Source organism: Monocercomonoides exilis (genome assembly GCF_001643675.1).
Source record: "Monocercomonoides exilis strain PA203 chromosome Unknown scaffold24-1337568, whole genome shotgun sequence".
In the NCBI taxonomy this organism is placed as follows: Eukaryota; Preaxostyla; order Oxymonadida; family Polymastigidae; genus Monocercomonoides; species Monocercomonoides exilis.
Window position 1 is genome coordinate 1,310,090 of NW_027150569.1, and position 24,911 is coordinate 1,335,000.

At 35.6% G+C, this 24,911-nt stretch overlaps 10 protein-coding genes across 10 annotated transcripts in view; 4 read left to right on the forward strand and 6 right to left on the reverse strand.

Moving 5' to 3' along the window:
* Positions 1–27: 27 nt before the first annotated feature.
* MONOS_6299 (uncharacterized protein) lies at positions 28–297 on the reverse strand (the record flags this gene model as incomplete). Its single annotated transcript, XM_067876521.1, has 1 exon — positions 28–297. The coding sequence occupies one exon, from the start codon at positions 295–297 to the stop codon at positions 28–30; it is 270 nt and encodes an 89-aa protein (XP_067727042.1).
* A 361-nt stretch (positions 298–658) lies between these two features.
* On the forward strand, positions 659–961 carry MONOS_6300 (uncharacterized protein; the record flags this gene model as incomplete). The annotated part of the gene is made up of 1 exon (XM_067876523.1): positions 659–961. One exon carries the CDS (start codon positions 659–661, stop codon positions 959–961), a length of 303 nt encoding a protein of 100 aa, XP_067727043.1.
* Positions 962–1,636: 675 nt separating this feature from the next.
* On the reverse strand, positions 1,637–1,858 carry MONOS_6301 (uncharacterized protein; the record flags this gene model as incomplete). The annotated part of the gene is made up of 1 exon (XM_067876524.1): positions 1,637–1,858. The coding sequence occupies one exon, from the start codon at positions 1,856–1,858 to the stop codon at positions 1,637–1,639; it is 222 nt and encodes a 73-aa protein (XP_067727044.1).
* Positions 1,859–8,009: 6,151 nt separating this feature from the next.
* Positions 8,010–8,647, forward strand: MONOS_18633 (uncharacterized protein). Its single transcript, XM_067871670.1, has one exon. It carries the CDS (start codon positions 8,017–8,019, stop codon positions 8,551–8,553), a length of 537 nt encoding a protein of 178 aa, XP_067727045.1. The 5' UTR covers positions 8,010–8,016; the 3' UTR covers positions 8,554–8,647.
* A 483-nt stretch (positions 8,648–9,130) lies between these two features.
* Positions 9,131–9,346, forward strand: MONOS_6302 (uncharacterized protein; the record flags this gene model as incomplete). The annotated part of the gene is made up of 1 exon (XM_067876525.1): positions 9,131–9,346. The coding sequence occupies one exon, from the start codon at positions 9,131–9,133 to the stop codon at positions 9,344–9,346; it is 216 nt and encodes a 71-aa protein (XP_067727046.1).
* A 142-nt stretch (positions 9,347–9,488) lies between these two features.
* On the reverse strand, positions 9,489–9,793 carry MONOS_17622 (uncharacterized protein; the record flags this gene model as incomplete). Its single annotated transcript, XM_067870559.1, has 2 exons — positions 9,489–9,656; positions 9,752–9,793. 2 exons carry the CDS (start codon positions 9,791–9,793, stop codon positions 9,489–9,491), a joined length of 210 nt encoding a protein of 69 aa, XP_067727047.1.
* A 1,846-nt stretch (positions 9,794–11,639) lies between these two features.
* Positions 11,640–12,119, reverse strand: MONOS_6303 (uncharacterized protein; the record flags this gene model as incomplete). Its single annotated transcript, XM_067876526.1, has 2 exons — positions 11,640–11,986; positions 12,050–12,119. 2 exons carry the CDS (start codon positions 12,117–12,119, stop codon positions 11,640–11,642), a joined length of 417 nt encoding a protein of 138 aa, XP_067727048.1.
* A 2,867-nt stretch (positions 12,120–14,986) lies between these two features.
* On the reverse strand, positions 14,987–16,556 carry MONOS_6304 (uncharacterized protein; the record flags this gene model as incomplete). Its single annotated transcript, XM_067876527.1, has 4 exons — positions 14,987–15,223; positions 15,932–16,064; positions 16,126–16,213; positions 16,295–16,556. The coding sequence occupies 4 exons, from the start codon at positions 16,554–16,556 to the stop codon at positions 14,987–14,989; spliced, it is 720 nt and encodes a 239-aa protein (XP_067727049.1).
* Positions 16,557–22,315: 5,759 nt separating this feature from the next.
* MONOS_17623 (uncharacterized protein) lies at positions 22,316–22,959 on the reverse strand (the record flags this gene model as incomplete). The annotated part of the gene is made up of 3 exons (XM_067870560.1): positions 22,316–22,476; positions 22,585–22,643; positions 22,850–22,959. The coding sequence occupies 3 exons, from the start codon at positions 22,957–22,959 to the stop codon at positions 22,316–22,318; spliced, it is 330 nt and encodes a 109-aa protein (XP_067727050.1).
* An 884-nt stretch (positions 22,960–23,843) lies between these two features.
* The window catches only part of MONOS_17624 (uncharacterized protein), a gene marked incomplete at both ends in the record, with an annotated part of 2,730 nt that continues 1,662 nt past the window's right edge, over positions 23,844–24,911 (forward strand). Inside the window, 3 exons of the mRNA XM_067870561.1 lie at positions 23,844–23,882; positions 24,025–24,282; positions 24,496–24,911. The exon at positions 24,496–24,911 is cut by the window's right edge and continues 298 nt beyond it. Coding sequence (XP_067727051.1) covers positions 23,844–23,882; positions 24,025–24,282; positions 24,496–24,911 — 713 coding nt within the window. The remainder of the gene's footprint in view (positions 23,883–24,024; positions 24,283–24,495) is intronic.

Here is a 24,911-nt window from a genome sequence, read left to right on the forward strand (position 1 = left end):
GCCCAGATGTTGCTCAATCACCTCTGATCATCTTCCTTTTCTTCGCCAATCATCTGCTCGCTTAAATTTCCTCTTTTTGAAATCTTTTTCACTTTTCTTTTTCTTCTTCTCTTCTCTCTTCTTTTTTTCTTTGCTTCTCTGCTTTTCTTCTTCTTCCTCCACCTCTTCTCGCTCCTTCAGCACCGCCAGCGCAATTGCTTCAGACAACAGAGCAACATCCTCCATCCTCAGCCCCGCAGTATCCATCCCCTTCTCCACAATCTCTCCCATATCATACACTTCAACCCTTCGCCCCATCACTTCATCTTTCAACTTCTCCACCAAATATTTTTACTGCGGCGATCGACATATCTGCAGCAGCAACGTGTCAAGCAGATCGTAGATCGACTGGAACGCATTCATATCTACTGCCTCAAAGATCCGCCTGCTCTACGTCGTAGTGTTCACCTACGCTGTTAGCGTAGGAAGCGGAGCCACCAGCGGAACCGAGAGCATAACCAAAAGTGCGGCAATGCAGGTGCAAGCAGCATCCCCATACAGCACCGCCCGCCGCGTCACAACATATCCCCGCAGCGTCTGTTGCTCCCTTAGCAACGACTATCTGTGATTTTCATTCAATTCAGCTTCTTCAGGCGCCACAATCCGCAGCCGCCTCTCGATGTTGTCCATCGCTCCTGCCGAAGTGAATGACACAGCCACTGCCGATGCATCCGAAGGATCAATCGCATGCGCTGAAGATGGTCGATCATCTCCTGTCTCCTTCTTCTCTACGCTTCTTCACCTCCGGAATGGCGAAGTTGATCGGCGTGCTGCTCCAGTTGAAGAAGACGAGGAAGAAGAAGAAGAAGAAGAAGGAAAGGAAGAAGAGGAAGAGGAAGAGGAAGAAGATGATGATGAACAAATTATTGAAGAAGAAGAAGATGATGATGATGAAAAAAAGTTGAATGCGATGTTATTTTAAGAGTTCAATTGTGGTTGTTTTGCTGATAGAAATATGCATTTTCTTTTTGTTTATTTTTTCTTTTTATCTTTTCATCTTTTTCAATTCAATTTTCCCTCTCTTTTCATTTTTCATCATCTCCATTCATCTTTTCCCTTCTTTCTTCACCTTTCACAGAACAATCTTTTCACTCATTCTCTCTTTTCCCCAATTAAATTCTATCCCTCTTCGCTCTAATCATCTGATGAAATACTTTTTCTTTCTCATCTTTCTTCTTCTTCTTATTATTATTCTTCCCTTCTTCTGCTTATATCCTCAAAATATCACTTCTAAAGATTTTTGAACCGAATCCGGAGAATTAGCAGCATCGGAGAAATATTTCTCTTCATTTTATTTTCCCATCTTTCGTTTTATCTTCTTCTTCTTCTTCTTCTTCTTTCCATAAATATTTTCCTTTTATTCCATGAAAATTCCCCCTTTCGGCTCATCTTTTTGGAAGTTTGCTGGAATTATTAATCCAAACATTTTCTTCATCTTTTCTCAAAGCAGATTTCAAAGAAGTCTTCTTCTTCTCTCTTGCTTTCTTTCTCTGTGCTTTCTTTCCTCATTATGAGGAACATCTTTTCTTCTTTCATTTCATTCATCAGAAAATATCCAATTCTTCTTTCAAAAATAGCTTATTTCCTCTTTCTCTCTTCACTTTTCTTCTTCTTCTTCTTCTTCTTCTTCTTCTTCTTCTTCTTCTTCTTCTTCTTCTTCTTCTTCTTCTTCTTCAAATCCACTTTTCTTGTTCACAACCATTTTTCCCTTGTTTTCTTGTCCATCGCTGCATCTTTCCTCCTTTTTCTCTTCTCTTTTTGGAAGCACTCCAATTTTTGACTCCAATTCAAAGCTTCTAAAAGTCCATTTGTATTTCATTCATCCAATTCTGCATATTTCACCAGAATTGCAAATCTTTCCATTAAATCATCAAAATTGCTGTTTCCATCAAACAATTCTTGGAAATGATGATGACTATAAAGAAGAAGATGAGTTAATCGATGATGAAGCATGCATAACAGATGGCAGAAGTCACAAATGTTATTGTTGAATGCAAGGCAAGCAAGAATAATCTCAAAAGATCTGGTTCTTTTGAAAAAGGATAAAATGGCTTCTCTCTCTTTGCGGTATTCCTGTTCGTAACCAATCTGTATTCATTCAAAGAATACCTTTAAATAAAAATGAATCAAATGAAAAAAAAAGTCAAACCATCTTTTTGGTCTTGAAATATTTTCCCATCTCCAATGGATTGGTAACTGTCTGTCAAACTGGTTTTCTTGTTCTTAGAATCCATCGTGAAGTTGGCTGTGATATCTGATGAAAACACATATTCTCCAAATTAACTCCTTTTCAAAGACTTATTCAACGACAAGTCTTTGCTGATAGCATACCAGCATGCTTAGTGCAAAATGCAAATGAGATTGTTGTTGAAGCCTGCTGAGTGTTTCGCTCAACTCGTTTCCTCCATTGTTTAATCCCAAATTCCCTTTCCTTTTCCACAAAACCAACCTTCCCCCTCCAAAAACTATGTTAAAACAAATCCTGCTCAAATGATATGCCAAGTACACTGCACTTCCCTGAAATGACAAAGCGGTTCAATTCAATCTTTCTAGCCTTTTAATCGCTTTTTTTGAATCTTGCTTTATTCATTTTTCATTCAAAATATGGCATTTGACGATATGCCACACATTTTGCAATTTTTCACCACGTTCAAATTTCATGCAACTTCCCACACTTATTCACTTTTCGCAAGCAATCGATGCAAACAGCCACTCTCTCCTCCATCTGCAAGAAAAGTACTTGTTCTTCTGCAATGCTATAACTCGCATGGTTGCATCTGTAGTTGTGCGCATAAGCAGCTCAAACATGCTCTGACTGTAGCAAATCACCAATCAAAAATCTTCACTTATAAAATTATAGGTTGGTCACCCTTATTAATTTGCACAAAAACAAGAATATTTTGTTTCATAGATTTGTTTGTTTTGAGGTAAAAACCATTGATGGAATACGAAGACGTGTGGACTTTTATGTTGTTTGATAATTGATTTGGTTTTTTTAATTCTTTTAATTCGAATATTCAACGAATATTTCGAAAACGAATTTACATGTTGTTTTTGATTCATTTTGTGATTTCACAGCCAACTTCAGCGAAACAAATATTTCTTGGTTTGCAAAGTGTTATAAGAAATGAATGTTTGAACGAGCAAATGAATGCTTTTCATTCTTTGGATTTTTCAATTTTTTTAGAGAAATTTTCACAGATGGAACAATTCACTGAAGCAGAACAGAAACAGAAAATTGATGAAATGAATAGAATAATGGACGGGATGAGTGAAAAAGAATTTGATTCCGTTTTCACAATAGAGCTGTTCAACAAAATAAACAAAATGATTGAAGAAAAGAAAATATCAATGGAAAAAGCAATTTTGCTGCTGAAGTGCATTGAATATTGCGCAACATTGAAAGGAATTTGGGTTTCTGACTTTGAAAGATCTTTGCTGAAAGAAAGATTTGAAAAAATGATTGAAAATGAAGTCAAGAAAAAAGAAAAAATGAACGAAAATCTACTGATTGATCTTTGAGAATGTTTTGTTTTTCTTTGCGCTACTAATCTTTCAATATCGCTTTCAATTTGTTTGCCCTGCCTTCTGAAAGCTGCCTCAAAGAAAGAGGGAAATGAGGAGACTCGAAAAGAAGTGGAAATGACTTTGCTTACATTAAGCGGATCTGGATATTGTGTATGGGCACTTCTTTTTCTTTTTTATAATGTTTGCTTTTTCCCCCTCTTATCTTTTATTAGGAAGTGAGAAATGAACTGTATTTGAATGAAATCAAAGAGATTATCAAACATCATCAGAAACATCACAATCCGACACAACTTGCCTATCAATCAGCTTGGCAGTTTTTAATTGACAGGTTTTTCAAAGACGAAGACTTGGAAATAGTTATTGTGAATGAACTTCATTTTCCGAGAGAAGCTGTTAGAGAACTGGAAGAGTTGACAAGAAGAGTTGAGTGGAAGAGAAAAAAAGAAGAAAGAAGAAAAGAAACGAAAGAAGAGCTTGCGATAACAAGATGGCTCGACTTATTATGTTGTAATTTTCTCTGTCGTCTGTTGATGAATGAAGAATATTCTGGGATTATCCAAAGCATTGCACTGTTATTCAGAGCATCAAGGGATAATTACAGCAAATTTGGCTACAGTTGCATTGATATTTTCGAGAGAATGGCAATTTTCAGAGGAGTGAAAGTAGAAGACTTGCTAAAAGGTGGAGCAATTGATGCTGTTTTGGAGGGGATTCACAGGCCAACGCTGAATGAAGACATGACAATTGAATGCTGCCAATTCTTTATGAATGTTTCAAAAAGATTGAAAGAAGAGGATGACGAAGAAAAGGAAGAAGTTAAAAGAAAGGAAATAAAAATGAAGTTATTTGAAAAGATGGAAGAAGAAGGATACGAAGATGTCATTGTTAGCTTTTATGAAATGTTTGATTTTCTTAACAAAAGAATTTATTATCAATTGTCATTGAATATTTCTGATTATTTTGTGAATATTTGAGAAAATGAGATATTTCACATTTTGTTTCTCTGAATTTCAATTTTTGTATTTTGATTATTTCCTTCATCTGCAAATGGCTGTTTACAGCCTTTTTCAATTGAAATTTTTATTGGATTGTCTGATAAATCATCAGCAACTGGTGCAAATGTCTTTGGGAATGAAATGTTATTTAATCTGAAAATCAAAAATTTTATTTATTTTTCTTTCAGTATCATATCACAATTCGACAAGCCTAAAGTAAGTTTTACAGCTTTGTTTTTTGAGATTTTGTGAAATGATAAAAATAAACATCCATTTGAACCTAATTTCAAAAGCCATTTATTTAAAGTTTTGAAATGGAACAAAAAATAAAAAAGAAAAAGAAAAAGAAGAAGCAGCAGTAGAAAATGAAAATGAAGTTACAAATAACAGTTGATGATGATTGTGATTTATCTTTTTCTTCCTTTCTGTTCTTTCTTCTTCTTCTTCTTCTTTCTCTTCTTCAAATAATAAAAAAATAAAAAATCACCAAAAGCAAATTCCCCTGTTTTGGGCCGTTCCATTTTTTTAAGAGATAATTCCGCAACTTGGTTTGAAAATAGACACGTCAAATCAAAATAACATGAAACATGTCAAACTGACATAAGAAGAAGAAGAAGAAAGGTGGAAGAGAAAGAGAAGGAAAAGAAGAGCATAAAAAATTCAATTCATTGAATATGTTGGGAGATGGGAGTATTTCATTGAATTCTTCTTCTTCCATTTCAAATTCTTCTTCTTTATCATCATCCATATTAAATTTACCTTCGTTCATTTCAATTTCTTCTTCTCCTTCTTCTTCCTCTTCATCTTCTTCTCCTCCTCCTCGTTCTTCACATCTGTCAGCAGACTCTGCTGAATGCATCAAGATCTCCATTCTGTTAATGGTAGTTTTCTCCTTTCAGAAGCTGTTCAGTGATAATGGAAATCCATCCGACGTGCATCTGAGTGATTCGATGATAACGGATGGAAGGAAAAGAGGAAAATGCATTCAATAGCAGATGCTTCCAGAAGCTCAGGGAAACATGCACGATGAATGTGAATGCCTTTACAAGCGACTGAAGATTGTTGTGGATGGAATTGATGAGAAATTGCAAGAAGAAACAGTTTTTGAGTGAAAATTTTTATTGAAGTTCGCAAAATAAATTGTAAAAATTAATAAGAAAAGAAAGAAAAAGAAAGAAAGAAAGAAAAAATGAAAATGAAAACATGAAATAATCATTGTTGAAAAAGTTCGAAATTTTTTTTAACGATTTCTTTCTTTCCTTCTTATTGAAATAAATAAAAATGCTTAAATTCCACATAAATTGGTTAACAAACCTTAATATCATCAAACACTTCAATCGCAATCTGTTCTATCCTGTCGGACTTGCTTCGGAATCGCTCGTACTGTTTCAAGGTTTGCTTCAAAATCCGCCCAGAAATTGGTGAATCAATGATTACCATCAAAACGATACAAGGTGATGAATTTTCCAAAAAACGTAACAAGTGTCTTTATAGAAAAATACTTGCCAAGCGGTTATACCACTGAACGAATAATATGCTTGAGTGTACTCAATATTCCGCATGTGCTTGATTTCGTATATCGCATCAATCTTCTTTTGCCATCTCGAGTTTTGTTCATCTTCATATAGCTTCAAAGCCTTTTGGAATAGAATCTCTTTCAATGCTCGATAAACGATGCTGTTCACTGTTGCCTTGATAAATTCTCTTATGCGTTTAGTTATCATGAGCTCAAGCAACAATAAACTGTGAATTGTTGAAAACTTGATTCCCTCCATCAATCTTCCTTCAGCCTGGATGGCCCACTCAAGAAACGAACAAATAAAAAAATCATCCTGATATCTCAAAACTTTTCTCAACGCATCAAATTTGAAACATTCCCGGAAACAAGCAAACACTCTGAAACAACAGAAAAAATCATTTCTGACAAGGAAAGCTTCCAGATAACTCTAAATGTGAGGGAAATAAGTGAATATTTATGTTTGAATTTTAATCTGCAACAACGTTTAAATGCACAGTTTAATGTGCAAATTGTTGCTTTTTTGTCTCTTCTTCGAAAAGTTCTTTTCAAAGTCCTTTCGCTTCTTCTTCATATTGCTCAGAATGTTAAAATAGATATTTTTTTTAATACTCAATTCCAGACATGTGGGATATTTTTCAATACGTTCAATATTTCATCGAAATTCAATCCATTTCCATGAAATGAATTATTGTTGGTTCGATCAGACAGATATTAAACTCTTTCGTATTTGACAAAATACGACCAATATTGCAGCTTCATTGTGATTTCTTTTTTAACATAGATTTTTTTTCAACTAGTCAAAGGAGTTGAGTTTGGACTTTATCATTGTTTTGATAATTATCTTTAGTGTTTGTTTTTCTGTTTGTTTTTCTGTTTGTTTTTCTGTTTGTTTTTCTGTTTGTTTTTCTGTTTGTTTTTCTGTTTGTTTTTCTGTTTGTTTTTCTGTTTGTTTTTCTGTTTTTCATTTGAAATTTTGAAGCAAATTTTGTCTTTGCTGAAAATAGACAGAATGGAAATGCACAACAAATATAAATCCAATAATTATGTTCAGGAGCTTTCCCTCAAAGACAGAGTTTCAAGTTTGTGAGCATTTATTGTGTATTTTCAAAGATCTCATGTTTTATGATTTTTGATGATCGGGGAAGAATTGTTTGATCAGTTGGAGCATTGCATTGAAAGCGAGCAGAAACTAAAAATTGAAGAATTAAATGGAATAATTGATGAAATGAATTACAAAGAATTCCATATAACCTTCACAAAAAAGCTATTCAACAAATTGGACAAAATGATTGAAGAAAAGAAACTGGCTTTGGAGAATGCCATTCTATTGTTGAAGATCGTTGGATATTGCAAAGTTATAAAAAATTATTGGCTTTCCGGTTTTCAAGAGTCTTCATTAAACGAAAGATTTGAACAGATGATTATCGAGGAAGAGAAGAAAAAAGATGAAAAGAATGAAAAGCTTCTGACTGATCTTTGTGAATGCTGCCTTTTGCTTAACAATGGAATCTCTTTGGAATTTCATTCAATTTGTGTGCCTTTCCTTCTTAAAGTTGCCTCGAAGAAAGAGGAAAACGAGGAGACTCAAAAAGAAGTGGAAATGGCTTTATTTGCATTAAGTAGCATCGAAGGATATTGTGTTTGAGCATTTCAATTTTCTTTTGACATTTTTCAATTTTTTTCTGATTTTTTGCATAGGAAGTGAAAAGAGAACTGTATTTGAATGAAATCAGAGAGAACATTCAATATCATCAAGAGCATCAGAATTTGACTCGATTTGCATACCAAGCTGCTTGGATGTTTTTGATAAACAGATTTCACAATGACCAAAGTTTGGAAGATGATATTGTGAATGATCTGCGTTTTGTGAGAGAAGCAGCAAAAGAAATGAAAGAGCTGACAAGAAATGTGAATTTTAAGAAGAAAGAAGAGGAAATGAGCAACGATGAAGCGAATGAAATTCTGGTGATCAGGAGATGGATCAAAACACTTGCGATTTATTTTCTCTATAATCAATTACCGAATGAAGAATGTGTTGGCCTTTTCACTAGAATTGTTCAGATATATGGAGCAGCGAAGAATAATTTCAGAGATATTTGCAAGCAATGCATTTTATGCAATAAAAGAGCATCAGGAAACTGGACTGTGAAAATTGATGACTTGTTGAAAGGAGGAGCAGTTGATACTGTTTTGGAGGAGATTCAACAATCAACGTTGAATAACGATATTACACATGATTGCTTGAGATTTTTCATGAATGTTTCATATCGATTGAAAGAAAAGAAAGGAGAGGAGGATGATGAACTTGAAGAAGCTAAAAGAAAGATAACGAAAATGGAGATATATGAAAAATTGGAAGAAGAAGGATACGAAGATAACATAAAATGCTTACTTGAAGCTTTAGAACATTTTGAACGTTATTATTGTTGCAATTTATCGTTGAATGCTTGTGATTATTTTGTATTCGTTTAAATCAAAAGCGCTTTTTCTATTTCTGATTTTTCGGAAATTGTATTTGAAAAGTCAGGAAAAGAAGGAAGAAGAAGAAGAAGAAGAGAAGAAAAAAGAAGAGAAAGAAGAAAAAGAAAAAGAGGAAAGAATGAAAGAAAGGAAGAAGAAAGAGAAGGAGGAAAAGAGGAAGGAAAAGAGGAAGGGGAAGTGGAAGTGGAAGTGGAAGTGGAAGTGGAAGTGGAAGTGGAAGGGGAAGTGGAAGGGGAAGGGGAAGGGGAAGGGGAAGGGGAAGGGGAAGGAGAAGGAGAAGGAGAAGGAGAAGAATACAATAAAATTCCCCCTTCATCCAAGGTATTCATTGAATTGGATCTTTTATACCGTTCTCTTCCTTCTCTTCCTCTTCCTCCTTTCTTCTTCTTTTTCATTGCATTCACATTCGATTTCTTTGTTTGAACTTCTTCTTTTTCTTCTTCTCCTTCTTCTTTTGTCAATTTGACATGTTTCATGTCATTTTGATTTGACATGTCCGTTTTCAACCGAGTTGCGGAATTATCTCCGAAAAAATGGAACGGCCCAAACGAGGGAATTTATTTTTTTAATGTTTTTTTATTTTTTTGAATTGTTCGAAGAAGAAGATGATGAGGAGGAGGAAGAGGAGGAAGAGGAAGAGGAAGAAGAAGAGGATGAACGAAGTGAAGAAAGAGAAGAAGAGGAGGAGGAAGAGGATGAAGAAGAAGAGGAAGAAGGAGAACGAGAAGAAGAGGAACGAGTTGGAGAAGAAGAAGAAGGGAGAAGAAGAGAAAGAAAGAGATAAAGAAGATCAAAGAGAAGAGAAAGAAGAAAAAATTTCATAGCATTCCAAAAAAGGCATATCAAAACATTCAACTTCGCAGAAAAGAGTAAGACAAATGAATAAACCTCAGCATCATCATCGGTATAATAGAAATAATTCTGCTTTATTTTCCTCTTCCTCCTCCTCCTCTTCCTTCTTCTTCTTCCTCTTCATCATCATCATCATCTTCTTCTTCTTTTTCTTCTTCTTCTTCTTCTTCTCCTCCTCCTCCTCCTCCTCCTTCTTCTTCTTCAACTTTTGCTCCTTCTTCAACAACTTCATTGGCTGCGTTCTAAATATCCAGGTGAATTATACAAATGAAGAAGAGGATGATACAGAACAAGAGTTAACATATTGCGAAGATGATAAAGAAGACAAAAGCTTAACCGCTTCAGAGAGAAATGCTGAAACAGATGAATAAGGTTTCATTTTGTTCCTAATTGCAAGAGGCAACGAATGCGATTCATTGAATGGAATGCACTGAACCTCTTTCTACTCGTTAACAAACTTCCTCTTCATATTCTTCATTTTAACTTCCTCTCAATTTCTCCTTTTGTTCCAAATCCTTTTCTGTTTTATCCTTTTCTGCATTCGCCTGTTCTTGTTTGAATTCACTTGATACTTTATTTGATGGCAATGGATGAGGAAAAAAAAAGCTATTAGCTCTTAAGTGGATACAATAACTTTGAAATTGGTGGAATAGAATCTTAACATACAGCTGAACAAGAGGAAATGGAAGAAGATGAAAAAATAAGAGGAAAAATAAGAAGAATTGGAAAATGATAGAAAACTCTTATCAGATGAAAGGAAAAAGAATAAGTTGAAAGCGTGTTTGCCGAATGAAGCTGTTGAATTTGATAAGCGTTGCAATATGAATCCGTTTTATTCAGATAAGTGAAGATTCTGACAACATAAGGCTAATGCTTCGGAGACGAACAGGCGGGATATTCCGAGCAAAAAGAGAAAGAATAAATTACTGAAGCATCAGCTTCAAATACAGTCACAGCGATAGACTTATAATTCTCAGTTAATGAAACACAAATATTATATTGAAGAGCAAATTAGTTTTGTGATTCATTTCTTCTTTATTTAGTTCATTGAATCATCATCTTCTTTTTCAATTAACTCATAAAATATTTATTAAGAGTTTAATACCATCTTTCTGAACAGTATTTTTCCTGTGAAAATTCAACAACTCAGTCGAAGATTAAAGTATCTAATGGAAGTGAAATGAAGCATGCGAAATCGATCGAAGAAGCACACACAAATGCAGCAAATGCGAAGAAGAAAGGGAAAGAAGTGAAAGAAGCAGTTTTCATTTGAAAATTGAATCAAAGTTTGCAATTCAATGAGAATTTTTCAACTTCTTTTCAATTGGGCTGCTTTGTAATTCAAAGAAAAGCAAATAACAAAAGGAAGAAATATTGAGAAACCTCATTTTCTGATTTTTAAATGTCTGCAAACCTATCCTTCATGAAATTTTACTTTGAAGAACAATTAACGAAATTTCTTCAAAATTCTCTTTCAATAAATGGAAAATGAAAGAAAATGTGAAGAAAAAATTTGAAAAGAAATTCTATTTCAAGAACAACCTTTTAGAAACGCAAAACTGAGGTTAATTTCTTATTTGAACAATAATTTGTTGATATGCTATTCTATTTATTTTATGGAATTTTGATCTGAATTCAAATTTGATGAGAAGGGATTATGGGGCATAATATTTTTGGAATTTTTATTATTTGTGTTTTTAATTCAACAAAATGAATGGGATTAATAAATATTCATTTTAGAAAAAAAATAATTTTTTTATCGTCATGAGAAGATATAGATATTCTTTTTAAAGTTAATTGAGTTTTTCTTTGAAATAGATTATTAATTTTAAAAAATGTTTTTATTCCTCAACCAATTTTTTAAAAACTAACTAACTCTTAAAGAAAACATCGTTAAATTATCAATTTTTGATTTTTTGTTGTTTAATCAAAGGAAATTGCGAAACAAAAATTTTCGAGTGAAAATTGTTTGATTTATTAATTTATCAAGAAATTGGTCATATTTATGCAATTTAAAGGGAAGAATTTATGAAAATCATTGTGGTCATGAATTTACTATATGAAAAATTTTTTTTAACATTTTCACATGAAAGAAATGAAAGATAAAATGATTAAAGAATATCTATTTAACCTTCGACTCAGTATTTTCTTCTCTTCTTAAAAGAATATTCATCGTAACATCCATTTTGTGAACATCTCTGTTCAGCCTTTTTACAGAACTCTCTTTACCACTCTTTCATCGTCAACACTTTCTTCTGTCCGCTGAGTTTCTTTTCTTTTACTGTCATTTTCAACGAAATTCTTGACAAAAATTGAACATCATCTTTTTCGATTTCTTTTTCATTATTGTTAGCCGCTTTAGAGCATGCCTGAAGTTCCGTGGCAAGTGGAACAATCAGTTGAACCTTTCTGTTTTTTCTTTCTTTTTCGAAATTATGTTTAACTATTTTCTTTGCTCCTAACTTATCTATTTCATCATCCTTTTCTTTTTCATTATCTGTTTCTTTTTCAATCCGTGTCACATCTGAATCTTCTTTTTCATCATCTATCAATGTTGGCGCAGTTGAACTATCTAACAAATATTAATAAGACATTCATTTTCTAAAATTCTTTGATAAAAAATATATAAAAAAACCTGAAAATTTTCTTTCAGTTGGAATTTCATCTTCTTTGCTATCTTCAGGCCACTGTGTTTCTTCGTGCATCATCCGTTTTTCTTCCGCCGCAATTGCAGCCGCTTCAAAAAAAGAACAAAAAGCACTTTTGCACTTTGCAAAAATAATTTTTGATAAATAAACAAAAAGAAAATTATTAAACAATTTTTTTCAAAACAGATAATTCGTGTAAATATTCTTGAATTCCATAAAAATTAGAAAGAAGAATTTAAAGACAATTTTAGTCCAACTCAAGAAGATTTTTCATTGTATTTAGACTTAATTTTTAACATTCAAATTACGGGAAAATCAAAAAATTATCAAAATTCCCTTTAACTTAATTTTTCTAATAATTTTTTGAAAACCAATTGCACATTGAAACTATTTGCAAATATGTCAGAACGATGCACTATTATCATGCACAGAATACAGTCCAAATCGGATATAATCACATCGGTTTTTGCACAACTTTTTGTCACTATATCCGATTGTGATCCTATCCGATGCTGCTTAACACAGAAATAAATAAAAATTAATTAATAAATTAATTAATTTTGGGTCGATTTTTTCATTTTTGGAAATTCTATCCAAATACACTTTTTTAACTTGCGAAATTAATTTTTTTCACAAACGCATATTATTTAAACTTATTTGAGCACATTTTTGAAAAAGCGAAAAATTGAGATTTTTGATCAAAAAATCGATTTTTCATTCAAAAAAGCACCCATAATAAAATAAAATGTGATTAAATATTTTCAGCCCTGTGATTATATGAGATGGAAAATGAATGAAAAAAAGAAAAAATATCTGTGCATTGAAAATTTTGACTAAAACCGATGTCGATTTTATAAGATGAGAATATATCCGGTTAAGACTGTATATATTTTTTCCAGGGTTTTCAAATAGTTATTCATTTTTCAATGAATTTTTTTTGTTTGTTCCATCAGGAAAAATCATGAAAAAATTCAATGTTTTTTCCAACATGTGTCTTGGATCTTGAAGAAAATAATATGTGTGCAACTCCTCCACACATGTAACATATGCTCCAGAAATCTCCAATCAGTTATTCGTAGTTGTGGAGAAATAAATTTTTTATCAAAATTTCAATGAAAAGTTTTGATCAAAAAATTCCTATGAAAATTGTTATCAATGTTTTGATCGCAAATAAATTTTTTAGCGAAACGCCAGCAAAACTTCATGAAACGTTCCAAATGCAATGCTGGGGCTGTAGAAGGGATGAAAAACCACGTGCGCGCTGTTCCAAACTTGGTGTGAATAAACTATTATCTTTTCATTGAAAATAACCTGCTTTTTTGGATCATTTCAGTCATTGCTTTTCATAAATGTTACAGATCCCAATCAAAATGCAATACATTATGCACTATCAAATAATGTATATATGCACCAATTTTGAACGTGATCGGTTTGTCCAATTTAGAAATAATGTTGAATATAATTATTTCCTTTCCCAATTTTGATATATTTTCAATATGCAATAACAATAAGAGTTAGGGTTATGGAGCGTGGTGGAATTAGCGTTTGTCATAACCCTGAAATTTTTATTTTTGATCATTTTTCGATTTTATCCATTTTTTCCCTTTACTGCTTTTATTGATCACTATTTTTCGTTTTTTTATGTGGAAAACATCATTTCGAATACTTACAGAAAAACAATTATTTTGATCATAAACATAATACGTTTTGAATTTTTTCGAAAAAAAGTTGTTCTGATATCACAAGAATGGAATAATATCAGGTTTGAAAAGTTTCAAAAATATTTTTGACAAATAACGACAATAAAAGAATTTATATATTTTTTTCATATTAAACAATCATATGGGTGATTTTTTTTGATATCATAAAAAATTCCGACGTTTGATCAAAAAATATATTCATTAAGGGTGGGGTTGATTTGAAAAAATTTTTGAAAAATAATGAGAAAATATTCATTAATATATGATTATTATTTATTATTTGTTGATTTTAATTTGTTTACAATTGTTTTTGTAACTTATTTTGAAAAAAACATAAAAAATATATTGGAAAATATCGAAAATACAATAAAAAGAACAAGATACTTGCCTAATTGTTAATACAACATGATAACAATAATAACAATACATAATCAATCAGTTTTTATTATATAAATAAGTTTTATGAGTTATTACAAAAAAATTTTAAAATTGATTTAACAGATCATAAAACTTTTGTTGAAATTTAACAATTTTAAAAAACACACATAGAAAATGTGATAGCATAACAAGATATTCATCAAATATACAACAATTTGTAGTTGATATTAGCTTGGAAATAAATAATATCTTAAAGAAATTATTTTGACAAGTTGATCAAAATTGTTGAAAAAAGTTACAAAGAAAATATTTAAAAAAATAAAAAGTAATACAAAAATTTCTGTTTCAGATACTTAAAAATATTTCGATGTTCAGCTGGCTTTATTTCTAAACTATAATACACCTCTTAGGAATCGCCTTCCTTGTTCACTGAGTCCCACTTTTATAGTTTCTCTTTCAGCTGATCCGCTTTTCGCTCGATGCTCCTTTTTTATACAAACTTCCCAATCACCCCTTTCTTATGTGACTGCGGAGGTAGCAAAAAGGGAGTGTGTATCTGGATCATTGCACTTTCGCTTCAGCATCCTCGTCACAGCCATTTCTCCAAATCTCTGTTCCATCTGCTTCTGCTAAACTCATATCTCTCTAATTCTCTTTCTCTTTTCTCGCTGGTGCTGTCCTCTGGATCACCTGCCCCATGCTCCAAATAGCCTTCAATGTGGACATTGCTATTATTTCCATCATCTTCAGTTAAGGGACTGAGAGGTTTTTTCGTTTGATGGGAGAAGATTTGACATTGATTGTTCTGACGAGGCGTTTGCATTTTGCACCTTAAGATAATCAGAACTACACGTGCAGGCTTGTATTTTCACTTGGAACATCTGCAGCTGCACAACTGAAGGAGGCATCAACCTGGTTGTTTTCTTCATCAGCCCTGCTGACGCACCTACCATCCCACTCTCCGTCATCAAACTCCGCTTCGCCTTCAATGACGCCTTCCTCGGAAAGGATCTCTTTCTCCGATGCTCCTCCATCAACGCCCAGATCAACGAGTAACTCTTTTCCCTCAACTCCACCAGCCCTCTATCACCACCAACACCTCCATTTGCGGCTCAGACTCCTCCCATTCCAATCCCACCTCGACATTAACATCCTTCCCTTTCATCACATTTTGACACGCCCTCCTAATATTCGTCTTCCAAGACGCGCGCTATCTGCAATATCGTATTCGAGTCAGTCACTGGATGTCTGGTTCTTGTTCACTTCACCATAGATATTCCGTTTTTGTTGAGTTTCTCAACGCTTCACCCATGCAAAAGCCGGATCGCCTTTTGTTCCTCTTTATCATCCATGCGCTATCATGTCTTTAACCTTGATAAATTATATTTTGATGTATCTCTCCAGTTTTTTTCAATCACAGATCAGAACGTCCACATCAATTCCGCATAGCTATATGATTGCCAGGGAGCACTTAACTTTTCCAAGCCTGCTTTTTGTGAACACACATCTTCCTGATTCTTTCTCTTCCACATCATCCTCTCTGCTTTTAATGCTACCTCGTCATCGCTCTTGTCTCAATGATGTCCAGCAATCAACCTTCTTCTTCGTCTTCTGATTCCCTCTTTCAACCAAATCAGCCAGATAGCTTCTTTAGCATGTTCCTCTTTCTTTGACGAACATTTTGCTGAACCAGTTCGTCATCAACACGCTTTTTCATAAAAATATAAATCCCAGAAGATCTTGTGGACTTTGTTGCTGATCCAGTAGAGCCTTTCCTCATTTTGTGCATACGTAGCGGTGTTTAAATAATTGAACCTCTGGAACACTTGAAGCCTGCTCAGTAAACAGAAGAGCTCCGCAGTATTCACAAGGCTCTATCAGCAACCGATCAGAAAGGAACAAATAAGAAACTATCCCTGAGACCCTAAATTCAAATGAATGCATTTGTAAATGGGATTTTCCTCTTATCCTTTCATGAGTCACACTTCTGCCACAATCTCCTCATCTTCAGAAAGTTCGTGCCTCTAACAGCTGTTAGTTCACCAATAACAAGGCTGCAACACTCAATTATTGCTATCGAAGCGGAAACAACACACAGTCATATGCCTGAATGTTCAACCTTTTTTCACTCTGACGATGAACAGGAATTCCAACTTTTTTCTTCATATGGCTCCTCATTTACCGATATGCCCTTCACTGCGTGGATGATCAGTGCCTTTCCCATCTCTTCGTTGTTGATCTCTTTATCAATCAGGAAAAATCCACAGACAGGGTGATTCAAATAAATATCAATTGCACCTTTCTCAGTTGCAGTATCACGTTCTGGCTCTTCTTCGTCTTCTGTTCCAGCTTCTCCCCTTTTCCATTCAACTTTTTTTTCATCTCTTCTATTTTTTTCAATCGGATTTCCATTCATCATTCATTGTGAAAACAACTCTTTTCGTCTCTTTCTCTCAATACTCATCATTAACTTATCAATCTTTTTCACATTTTTATCTGTTTCATTTCTTCAGATATGAACATCATCTTCATTTTAATTATTATTTCTTGTGCACATGCGAAAAATAAAGAAATTCAATCAGTTCAAGTGAACGATGATGACGATGAAGGTGTGTGATATGTTTTTTCTGCACAAGAACAAGAAGACGAAGAAGAAGCTTTCAAATTGAACAATGAAAAACAAATTCGAACTTTAACTTTGCGTTTTCTCCAAATGTTTAAGTTCTTTTGAAATACAACTCTCTTCTTCATCTTCTTCTTTTATTGTGCTTTTGAAGAAAACAAGTTTTCTGAATTGTCATCATCTTCTTCTTCTGCAGCTGAAAATGCGCTTTTATTGTGAAACATATCTGCGAAGCTTTCAAATTGAACAGTCTGCCTGTCAAAATACGGATCATCTCGAATCGATAGCGCCTTCATTATCCAAACAACTGGAGGCGATTCAACATTCTCCTTCATCCACACCTTCTTCTGCTTTGCTCCACTTTTAAAGTTTTATTCGCTTTCAATCTTTTTCTTCTTCCGATACGAGGCAAATGCCTTCCGCTTCTTCTCAGCCTGCTCCAGTTCCATCTTCCGTTCGTCTTCGAACCTTTCCCGGTCTTTCTCTGAGTTCTACTGCTCTTCTTCCAGCAGCTCCTCTCTCTGCTTCTCTGTTTTTTCACCTTCTCCATCTTCTCATCTTCGTCTGAATCGCTTTCTCCAATTCAGTTCATTCGATGCGGCTTGGAATAGCCGACAATTTTGGCACAGGAAAGCGCAATGATGAAGAAGAAACTGGATACAATATTTGATTTGTGAAAGTTGGGGTATTGGTGGAAGAAGGAGATATTGATAACTTTGAAAAAGGATGTGAAAGTGATGGTGATGAAGAAGGAAAAGCATTATCAATGTGATTGTCATCAGATGGAATTTGTGAGGATGACGAAGAAGGAGATGATGATGATAAAGAAGGGGAGGAAGAAAAGTTTGTTGATGTTGTTTGCTGAGGAATTGACTGAAGAGTCTGATTCGGTCCAATTGACGTTGCGTTAATAGCATTTTGCTGATTAAAAGGCAAGCTTATAATTCTTTCTGCTTCTCTTTCTCTTTCTTCTCTCAGCTTCTTTTCTTTTATTCGCCTCAATCTTTCGTCAAATTTCATTCTCGCCTTCGTTCATTGCTCCTTTCACTTCATTCCATCTTTCACTTTCTCCGCTAACCACTTGTCATCAAAAAGCGCAATGTGACATATAGATATCAGAATCAGTATTCTTTCTGGTGTCAGCAACGAATTTGGCGAAAGAAAAACTGTATTCTTTATCTCCTCTTTCCTCCTCTTCATCCCTTCCAGCGTCGCAAGAAGGCTGCTTCGTGGAGCCTTTGTGTATTTGCAGATACTTTGTGGAAAAATCAATGTAGAAATCTGAGGGAAGATGAAGACGATGCCTGTAATTGAGAAATTGATGAGGTTATTGCTTTGTTAGCAATTGTATTCTTTTATACGAAGAAGTAATCATTGTTTTCTTGAAATAAAACCGCATTCTCTTTGATGCCTTTTTTCATTTCAGCTGCTATTTTTTTTTTCTAATTCTTTGGATAGCGGAAAAACTTCTAGCCGATCTGTGAAGAAGAAGATGATGATGAAATTACTGAAGAAATGTCACGAGCATGTCTTCTTTTCTTCGAAGCTGACTTTGATGCTTCAGACTTGCTGCAATTCAGCTCGCTTTTCCATCTTTCTTTTTCCTCTTTGTCTTCGATATAAACTGCTCGTTTCTTCTTATGTTTGACTTCATTGCATTCACCACTGTAACTTCTGCTTTCCGCATTTGTGAAATTGAACATTGAAACTCTTCCTCTGAAACGACTTCTCCAGACAATTGTTTTTCTTGGAAGAATTAAATTGTGAAAGATGTTCTGCTTCCAACAAATGACTCCAAATGGATCATTCTATCAACTTTTCTCTTTGAAGTTCCAGATTTCTCTGTCAATAAATATTTCTCGTGTTCAATTCTTTTTCATCTTTCTATTCCTCCTTCATAATTTTATGAGCTTAATAATGCTCCTCCCTCCTCTTGTCCAGCTTCTTTTCCATGTTCACTCTAATCTTCCCTCTCCTCTTCCTTTTCCTGCTCTGCGCTGCTTCAATCAATTTCAGCTTCATTTTCCTTTGTTTCTCAGTTGAAAGCGAAATGATTTTTGAATACTGGTTGAACAAAGATGTCTCCATACGCTTATGCCCATTCCTTTTCATGCTCTTCCTTAAGGTCGTCCAACAGAATTCCATGTAGTTCTTAGAGAATTGTTTCCGCTTTCTTTCACCGTCTTTCAACCCGCAGTCATTGAATTGAGACTTCTCCTTGCTTGTCTTCATGTCTTTGTTCTCATTCCAGAAAATAATACTCTTCTCGTCTTCCCTTCTTCACTCCACCCTTCTCCTATACACTCTTGCTCTATTTGCTTTCGATTCTTATAGAACTTTCTTCACAATTCCTCTCTCCTCTTCAGGTCAAGAATCATCTTGCTCATCTTCATTTCCGTCAATTTAGCTTTCATCTCTTCCAGTTTCCTGTTAAGCTTTATCCTTATCTCCCTCACCATTCTTTACTCACTGCTCTTCTTCATCTTTCTTGCTCTGTCTGCGGAACTTATCCAGTACTTTAAATAGTTCTTTTCTTGACTTTTCAATCTTCTACACAATGTTTTTGTTCTGTGACATTTCATATTTCCGATACACTTCCTAATGAAGTGAAATATTGATAATTTGATAATTATTTCATATCACACATTAACAGCAATGCAATAATTGATTTTTGAGTATTTTGCAAATTGATAATAAAAACATACTTTGTTAAAAATGAACAACAGTTATCAAAGTCACATTGAATAGTCTTTCTGTTTGTATCAGCAAAAATTGTCGATGAGTCAAATAGAAAGACTGGTTTCTGAACAAATAGGTCAAAAATCTTGTATCAATGAAAAATAACAACGATTTGTAACAAACCTTTTATACAGCTTTGTCATTACAAGTCAGACGTCCTCACATATTAAATATATCGAATGACTGTAAAATAATAAGAAAAATCTTCGAAGACGGTGCATGGGAAACAATTCATTTCACACAACACTTCATCCCAAATAAAAAATATGTCAAAAAACAAATTATTACCAACTTTTTCCACTAACAGATTTTCAAAAAAAGCATCAGACATGTTTATTATTGTTATTTATTCACACTGAGCAAAATAGATCATGGTATTCTTAATGGCGCCATTAATAATAATTTGTATTTTTTATGATCAAAAATTTCAAAAATGAATGACAATTTTTTATTTTTGTTTCATTTAATTTGTAATTATTATTGCTTTATAAATGCAAACATGTCATCAGAAATTGGTTTTGATTTTTTTAATGTTTGAATAAAGGTGAAAAAAAAAATTTAATAAAATGCTATCTTTTATTGGTTTTTTTTAATTAAAAATATTAATAAAAAATGAAAAAAAAATTACAAAAAAAATAAATATTTATTCAATAAGTTGATAAAATGTTAATCCTGACTTCCATCCTTCCAATGATAAATTTTTCCAATACTGATTCCATTTATCAAATGCTAGCAGTGAAACAACCTCATCGTCGCATTCAAAGAAAATGCTTTTCTCTTCAATCAAATGCTTTTTATCCTTCACAACTGCAATGAAATGTCCATCTTTGAATTTTGATGTTGAATGAATCACAGTTCCACAAAGCTGATATTTTGCTGCAATCATATTATTGTCAGAGAAGAATTTCAGGGAAGTTTTTGCTTTCAAAGGATCAAAAAAGCAGATATCAAAAGGGCCATTTCCTTTTTCAGCAACAAACAGTTGAGTTGGAGGGGGATTGACTGATGAAGGTTAGGTTAGGGTTAGGTTAGGGTTAGGTTAGGTTAGGAAGATCGCAACATGACAACCTATGAACGGATCACCTCCCCAGCTCCACAGGCTGCACAGCGGAACTTCCAAACCATGTTGCAATGAGTACACCAACACATCTTCCATCCACCATGCCCATGTCCAACTTCCATCAGCCCCTGAAATTTGGTGACCAAAAAAGTGAAAACCATTTTTCGAAAAATGAACAAAATGTTAGGGTTTTGGCAAAAATCGTCTACGAATTTTCACAGGAGAGATCCTAACATTTGGAATCCATAGCGCGAAAGACCAGTATGGAATGTATCCAAATATATAAAAATTTCAAAACATCCATGTATTTGTGGTTGTTGGTGATAAAATATTTTTCACTGAAAAGCCAAAAGTGAGAAAACCAGAAAAAAATTTATTCGATTTTTCAACAAAAGTAGCCATTGCCGGAGAACTTTCGATGCATATTGTTGAAGTGTATACCTATGGTCGTTGAGTAGTTGGCAAATGCTTTGCCTCATATTTTCACAAAAAAAATATTTTGAAAAATTTTGGTTTTTTTCTCAAAAATTTTTAACTTAGCAAATTTTTCAAAAAATATTCAATGAAAAAAATGGAAAATTTTGAATTGTTCCAGACCAAGCCACAGGGCCTGCCCAGCCATAGGCCCAGTGAATAGCCCGCCTCACTCGCTACTTGCCCTGTGGCCTTTGCAAGCCCTGCCCATCAGCCCTTCAGAAGATATCCTCCACTCAACTCTTTTTTCAGTCAAACTCAAATTGAGTCTGTGAGTTTTTCGAAAAAGATGGCACTTCGAGGTCGGGCAGTCAATATCACATAGAAAATTTTCATAGAAAAATTTCATTGAAAAAATTTTTTATTTGAAAATTCTTATATATTAACAACTGTGAATGGGGAAGTTGAGCAGTCTCAATGGCGATAGCACCAATGGATAGAGCAAGTGTGGAGCGAGTTTCCCTATGGCATCGAGAACTTTCCCAGATTCCTGTGTGATTCGCTACAGGCCAGCCAATGAGGGGGGTCCAAGTCACTCAAAAAGTCAATCGAAAATACTCACTTTTTCTGCCACTGCCCTCAGCCGAGCCACAGCCCACCAGCCGAATGTGTGCCACATTGTACTTGCAGGGCATGCCCACCCCACAGCACCATTGGCATGTCTGTAAGTTATGACCGATCAAAAGATATGGGAGTGGGAACACAAGGGGTCCCCTATCAAAAATGAACCTTTTTCATACTAAGATGTCAGTATATTGAGTATAGTGAAAAGGCATATGGACCGAGGGCAAAGATGTTACTACCATTGGATACTCGAAGAGCACAGCTACTTGCCCTATGGCATCTAGAACTTTCCAGCTCTTAAAGGTAATTCCCTATGGCCCGTGGAATATACAGGGTCCATAGCATAAATTATCATTGAGAAAGGGTTTTTCATAGGAAAGATATGAGTATTTGTCTTATAACTTCAAGGCATCACATAGGATGGATACCAGGTTGCGACCATTGTGTAGAGCGAGTGTGCAGCGAGACCCTCTATGGCAACGAGAAGTTTCGCTGACTTACCCCTGAGGCGCTATGAGTCTGAGAACATATGGGGTCCATAGTGAATTTTTCCAATTTTTTAGTATCAAAGCAGGTTTTTCAGTCACCTCATTTTCATAGTGTATTCCTAGTATCAAAAATCAAAAAAATCGAGGAAACCTCAGTGTAGTAAAGTTGAGTCTATGAGTTTTTCGAAAAAGATGGATTTTCTGGTCTGGGCACCCGGGGTCATTAACTATATTTGAGGTTTTTTCATTGAAAGTGACTGAACAAAACCCGGTGCACAGCCCACCCAGCCGGCCCGGCCCACAGCCCTCAAACCAGGCCCTGCCCACTGCACAGCCCTGGTCCCCCGCTGCACCGTCACTTTTGTTTCTGGAGCTCTCCCTCCAACACCTGAGGAGATAGGTTCGTTGAAAGAGAGGGGGTATCTCAATGGCTGGCCCAGTCATTTTTCACTCACTTTTTCTCACACCACCACCCAGCCAGCCAGCCCAGCCACACTCACACCACCCAGCCTTGTAGCCACTGCCCACACGCCCGCTCTGCCCACATCAGCCAAGCTGTAAGTTATGACCGATAAAAAGATACAGCCCAATGAAGATGGTTTTCCAGTCTGTCTTTCCAGTGAAAAAAGTGAGTGTCTGGCCCACCCAGCCAGAAGGATACACAGGCGCCCAGCAGCACCCTGCCCAGCGTGCAGCCACAGTCAGTGCGCACACTGTCACTTTTGTTTCTGGAGCTCTGGCTCCAACACCTGAGTTTCAACCACCGGAACATTGTACCCTCAGTCACTTTTTCTGACTGGGGAAAATACAGTGTTTGTGGGATAGAGCCAGGCCAAGCCACAGGGCCTGCCCAGCCATAGGCCCAGCACATAGCCCGCCTCACTCACTCCTTGCCCTGTGGCCTTTGCCAGCCCTGCCCATCAGCCCTTCCACAGATATCCTCCACTCAACTCCTGTTTCAGTCAAATTCAAATTGAGTCTGTGAGTTTTTCGAAAAAGATGGCACTTCGAGGCCGGGCAGTCAATATCACATAGAAAAAATTACATAGAAATAATTCAATTTTCATAGAAAAAATATATTGCTGAAATGGTTACTTGGCAACCACTGGGCCAATCTCTTAGCAATTACACCACATCCCACCCCCACTAACATTCCCCAACATATCCCTCTAACTCAGATTACTTTCCCTCCCATCACTCTCCACAGCATCACCAAGTCAATACCCCCCAGTCACTTTTCTATGTGAAAAATCAACACTGAACTCAAAACAACTAGCCGCTCGGATTTCTCAGCAACCACTGGGCCGATCGAAACGCCGTTTGGCCACATCCGGGCATGGGTTACTGTGCCGGTCATATGTGTTCCGATTCAGCCACTTGCCTCTCCTTCGCTCTCTGTGACTTCACCAACCAGGCACCCCCAGTCAAAGTCAAAAAATTTATTTCTTTTCTGGACAGCCTGCCAGACCCCCGCCACCAACACCCATATGCATGCTATTACCGCACTATATGCACATATATCATATATTAATTCCAAATTTATCTGGCCATTACTTCTGGTGTTATACTCGATTTACCTCAAAAATGACCATTTTCACTCAAAAATTCGATTGTAACTCAAAAACTACAAATAAGTGTATCCAACCAAAAATCACCAATATACAACATAACAATGCATATACATCCATGGAATCATATTTTATATCGACTTTGAAATTTTCGAGAAAAAAATTTTTTTTCGATTTTTCAGTCAAAATGACCAACTTGTCCGCACTGCCCTGCCACAACCGCTCGGTAGAAAAAATTTAGATTCGAGTATGTTTATAAGGGGTTAGGGTTAGGTTAGGGTTAGGTTAGGGTTAGGTTTAGGTTAGGTTAGGTTAGGTTAGGGTTAGGGTTAGGGTTAGGGTTAGGGTTAGGGTTAGGTTAGGGTTAGGTTAGGGTTAGGGTTAGGGTTAGGGTTAGGGTTAGGGTTAGGGTTAGGGTTAGGGTTAGGGTTAGGGTTAGGGTTAGGGTTAGGGTTAGGGTTAGGGTTAGGGTTAGGGTTAGGGTTAGGGTTAGGGTTAGGGTTAGGGTTAGGGTTAGGGTTAGGGTTAGGGTTAGGGTTAGGGTTAGGGTTAGGGTTAGGGTTAGGGTTAGGGTTAGGGTTAGGGTTAGGGTTAGGGTTAGGGTTAGGGTTAGGGTTAGGGTTAGGGTTAGGTTCAAACTAGGTTAGGGTTAGGTTAGGGTTAGGTTAGGGTTAGGTTAGGGTTAGGGTTAGGTTAGGGTTAGGGTTAGGGTTAGGGTTAGGTTAGGGTTAGGTTAGGGTTAGGGTTAGGGTTAGGGTTAGGTTAGGTTAGGTTAGGGTTAGGGTTAGGGTTAGGGTTAGGGTTAGGGTTAGGTTAGGTTCAAACTAGGTTAGGGTTAGGTTAGGGTTAGGGTTAGGGTTAGGGTTAGGGTTAGGGTTAGGGTTAGGGTTAGGGTTAGGGTTAGGGTTAGGGTTAGGGTTAGGGTTAGGGTTAGGTTAGGGTTAGGGTTAGGGTTAGGGTTAGGGTTAGGGTTAGGGTTAGGGTTAGGGTTAGGGTTAGGGTTAGGGTTAGGGTTAGGGTTAGGGTTAGGGTTAGGGGTTAGGGTTAGGGTTAGGGTTAGGGTTAGGGTTAGGGTTAGGGTTAGGGTTAGGGTTAGGGTTAGGGTTAGGGTTAGGGTTAGGGTTAGGGTTAGGGTTAGGGTTAGGGTTAGGGTTAGGGTTAGGGTTAGGGTTAGGGTTAGGGTTAGGGTTAGGGTTAGGGTTAGGGTTAGGGTTAGGGTTAGGGTTAGGGTTAGGGTTAGGGTTAGGGTTAGGGT

What these genes read in the sequence shown, in the direction of transcription:
- MONOS_18633 (XM_067871670.1), top strand. Translation starts at nt 8,017, where the DNA reads ATGAGCAACGATGAAGCGAATGAAATTCTGGTGATCAGGAGATGGATC.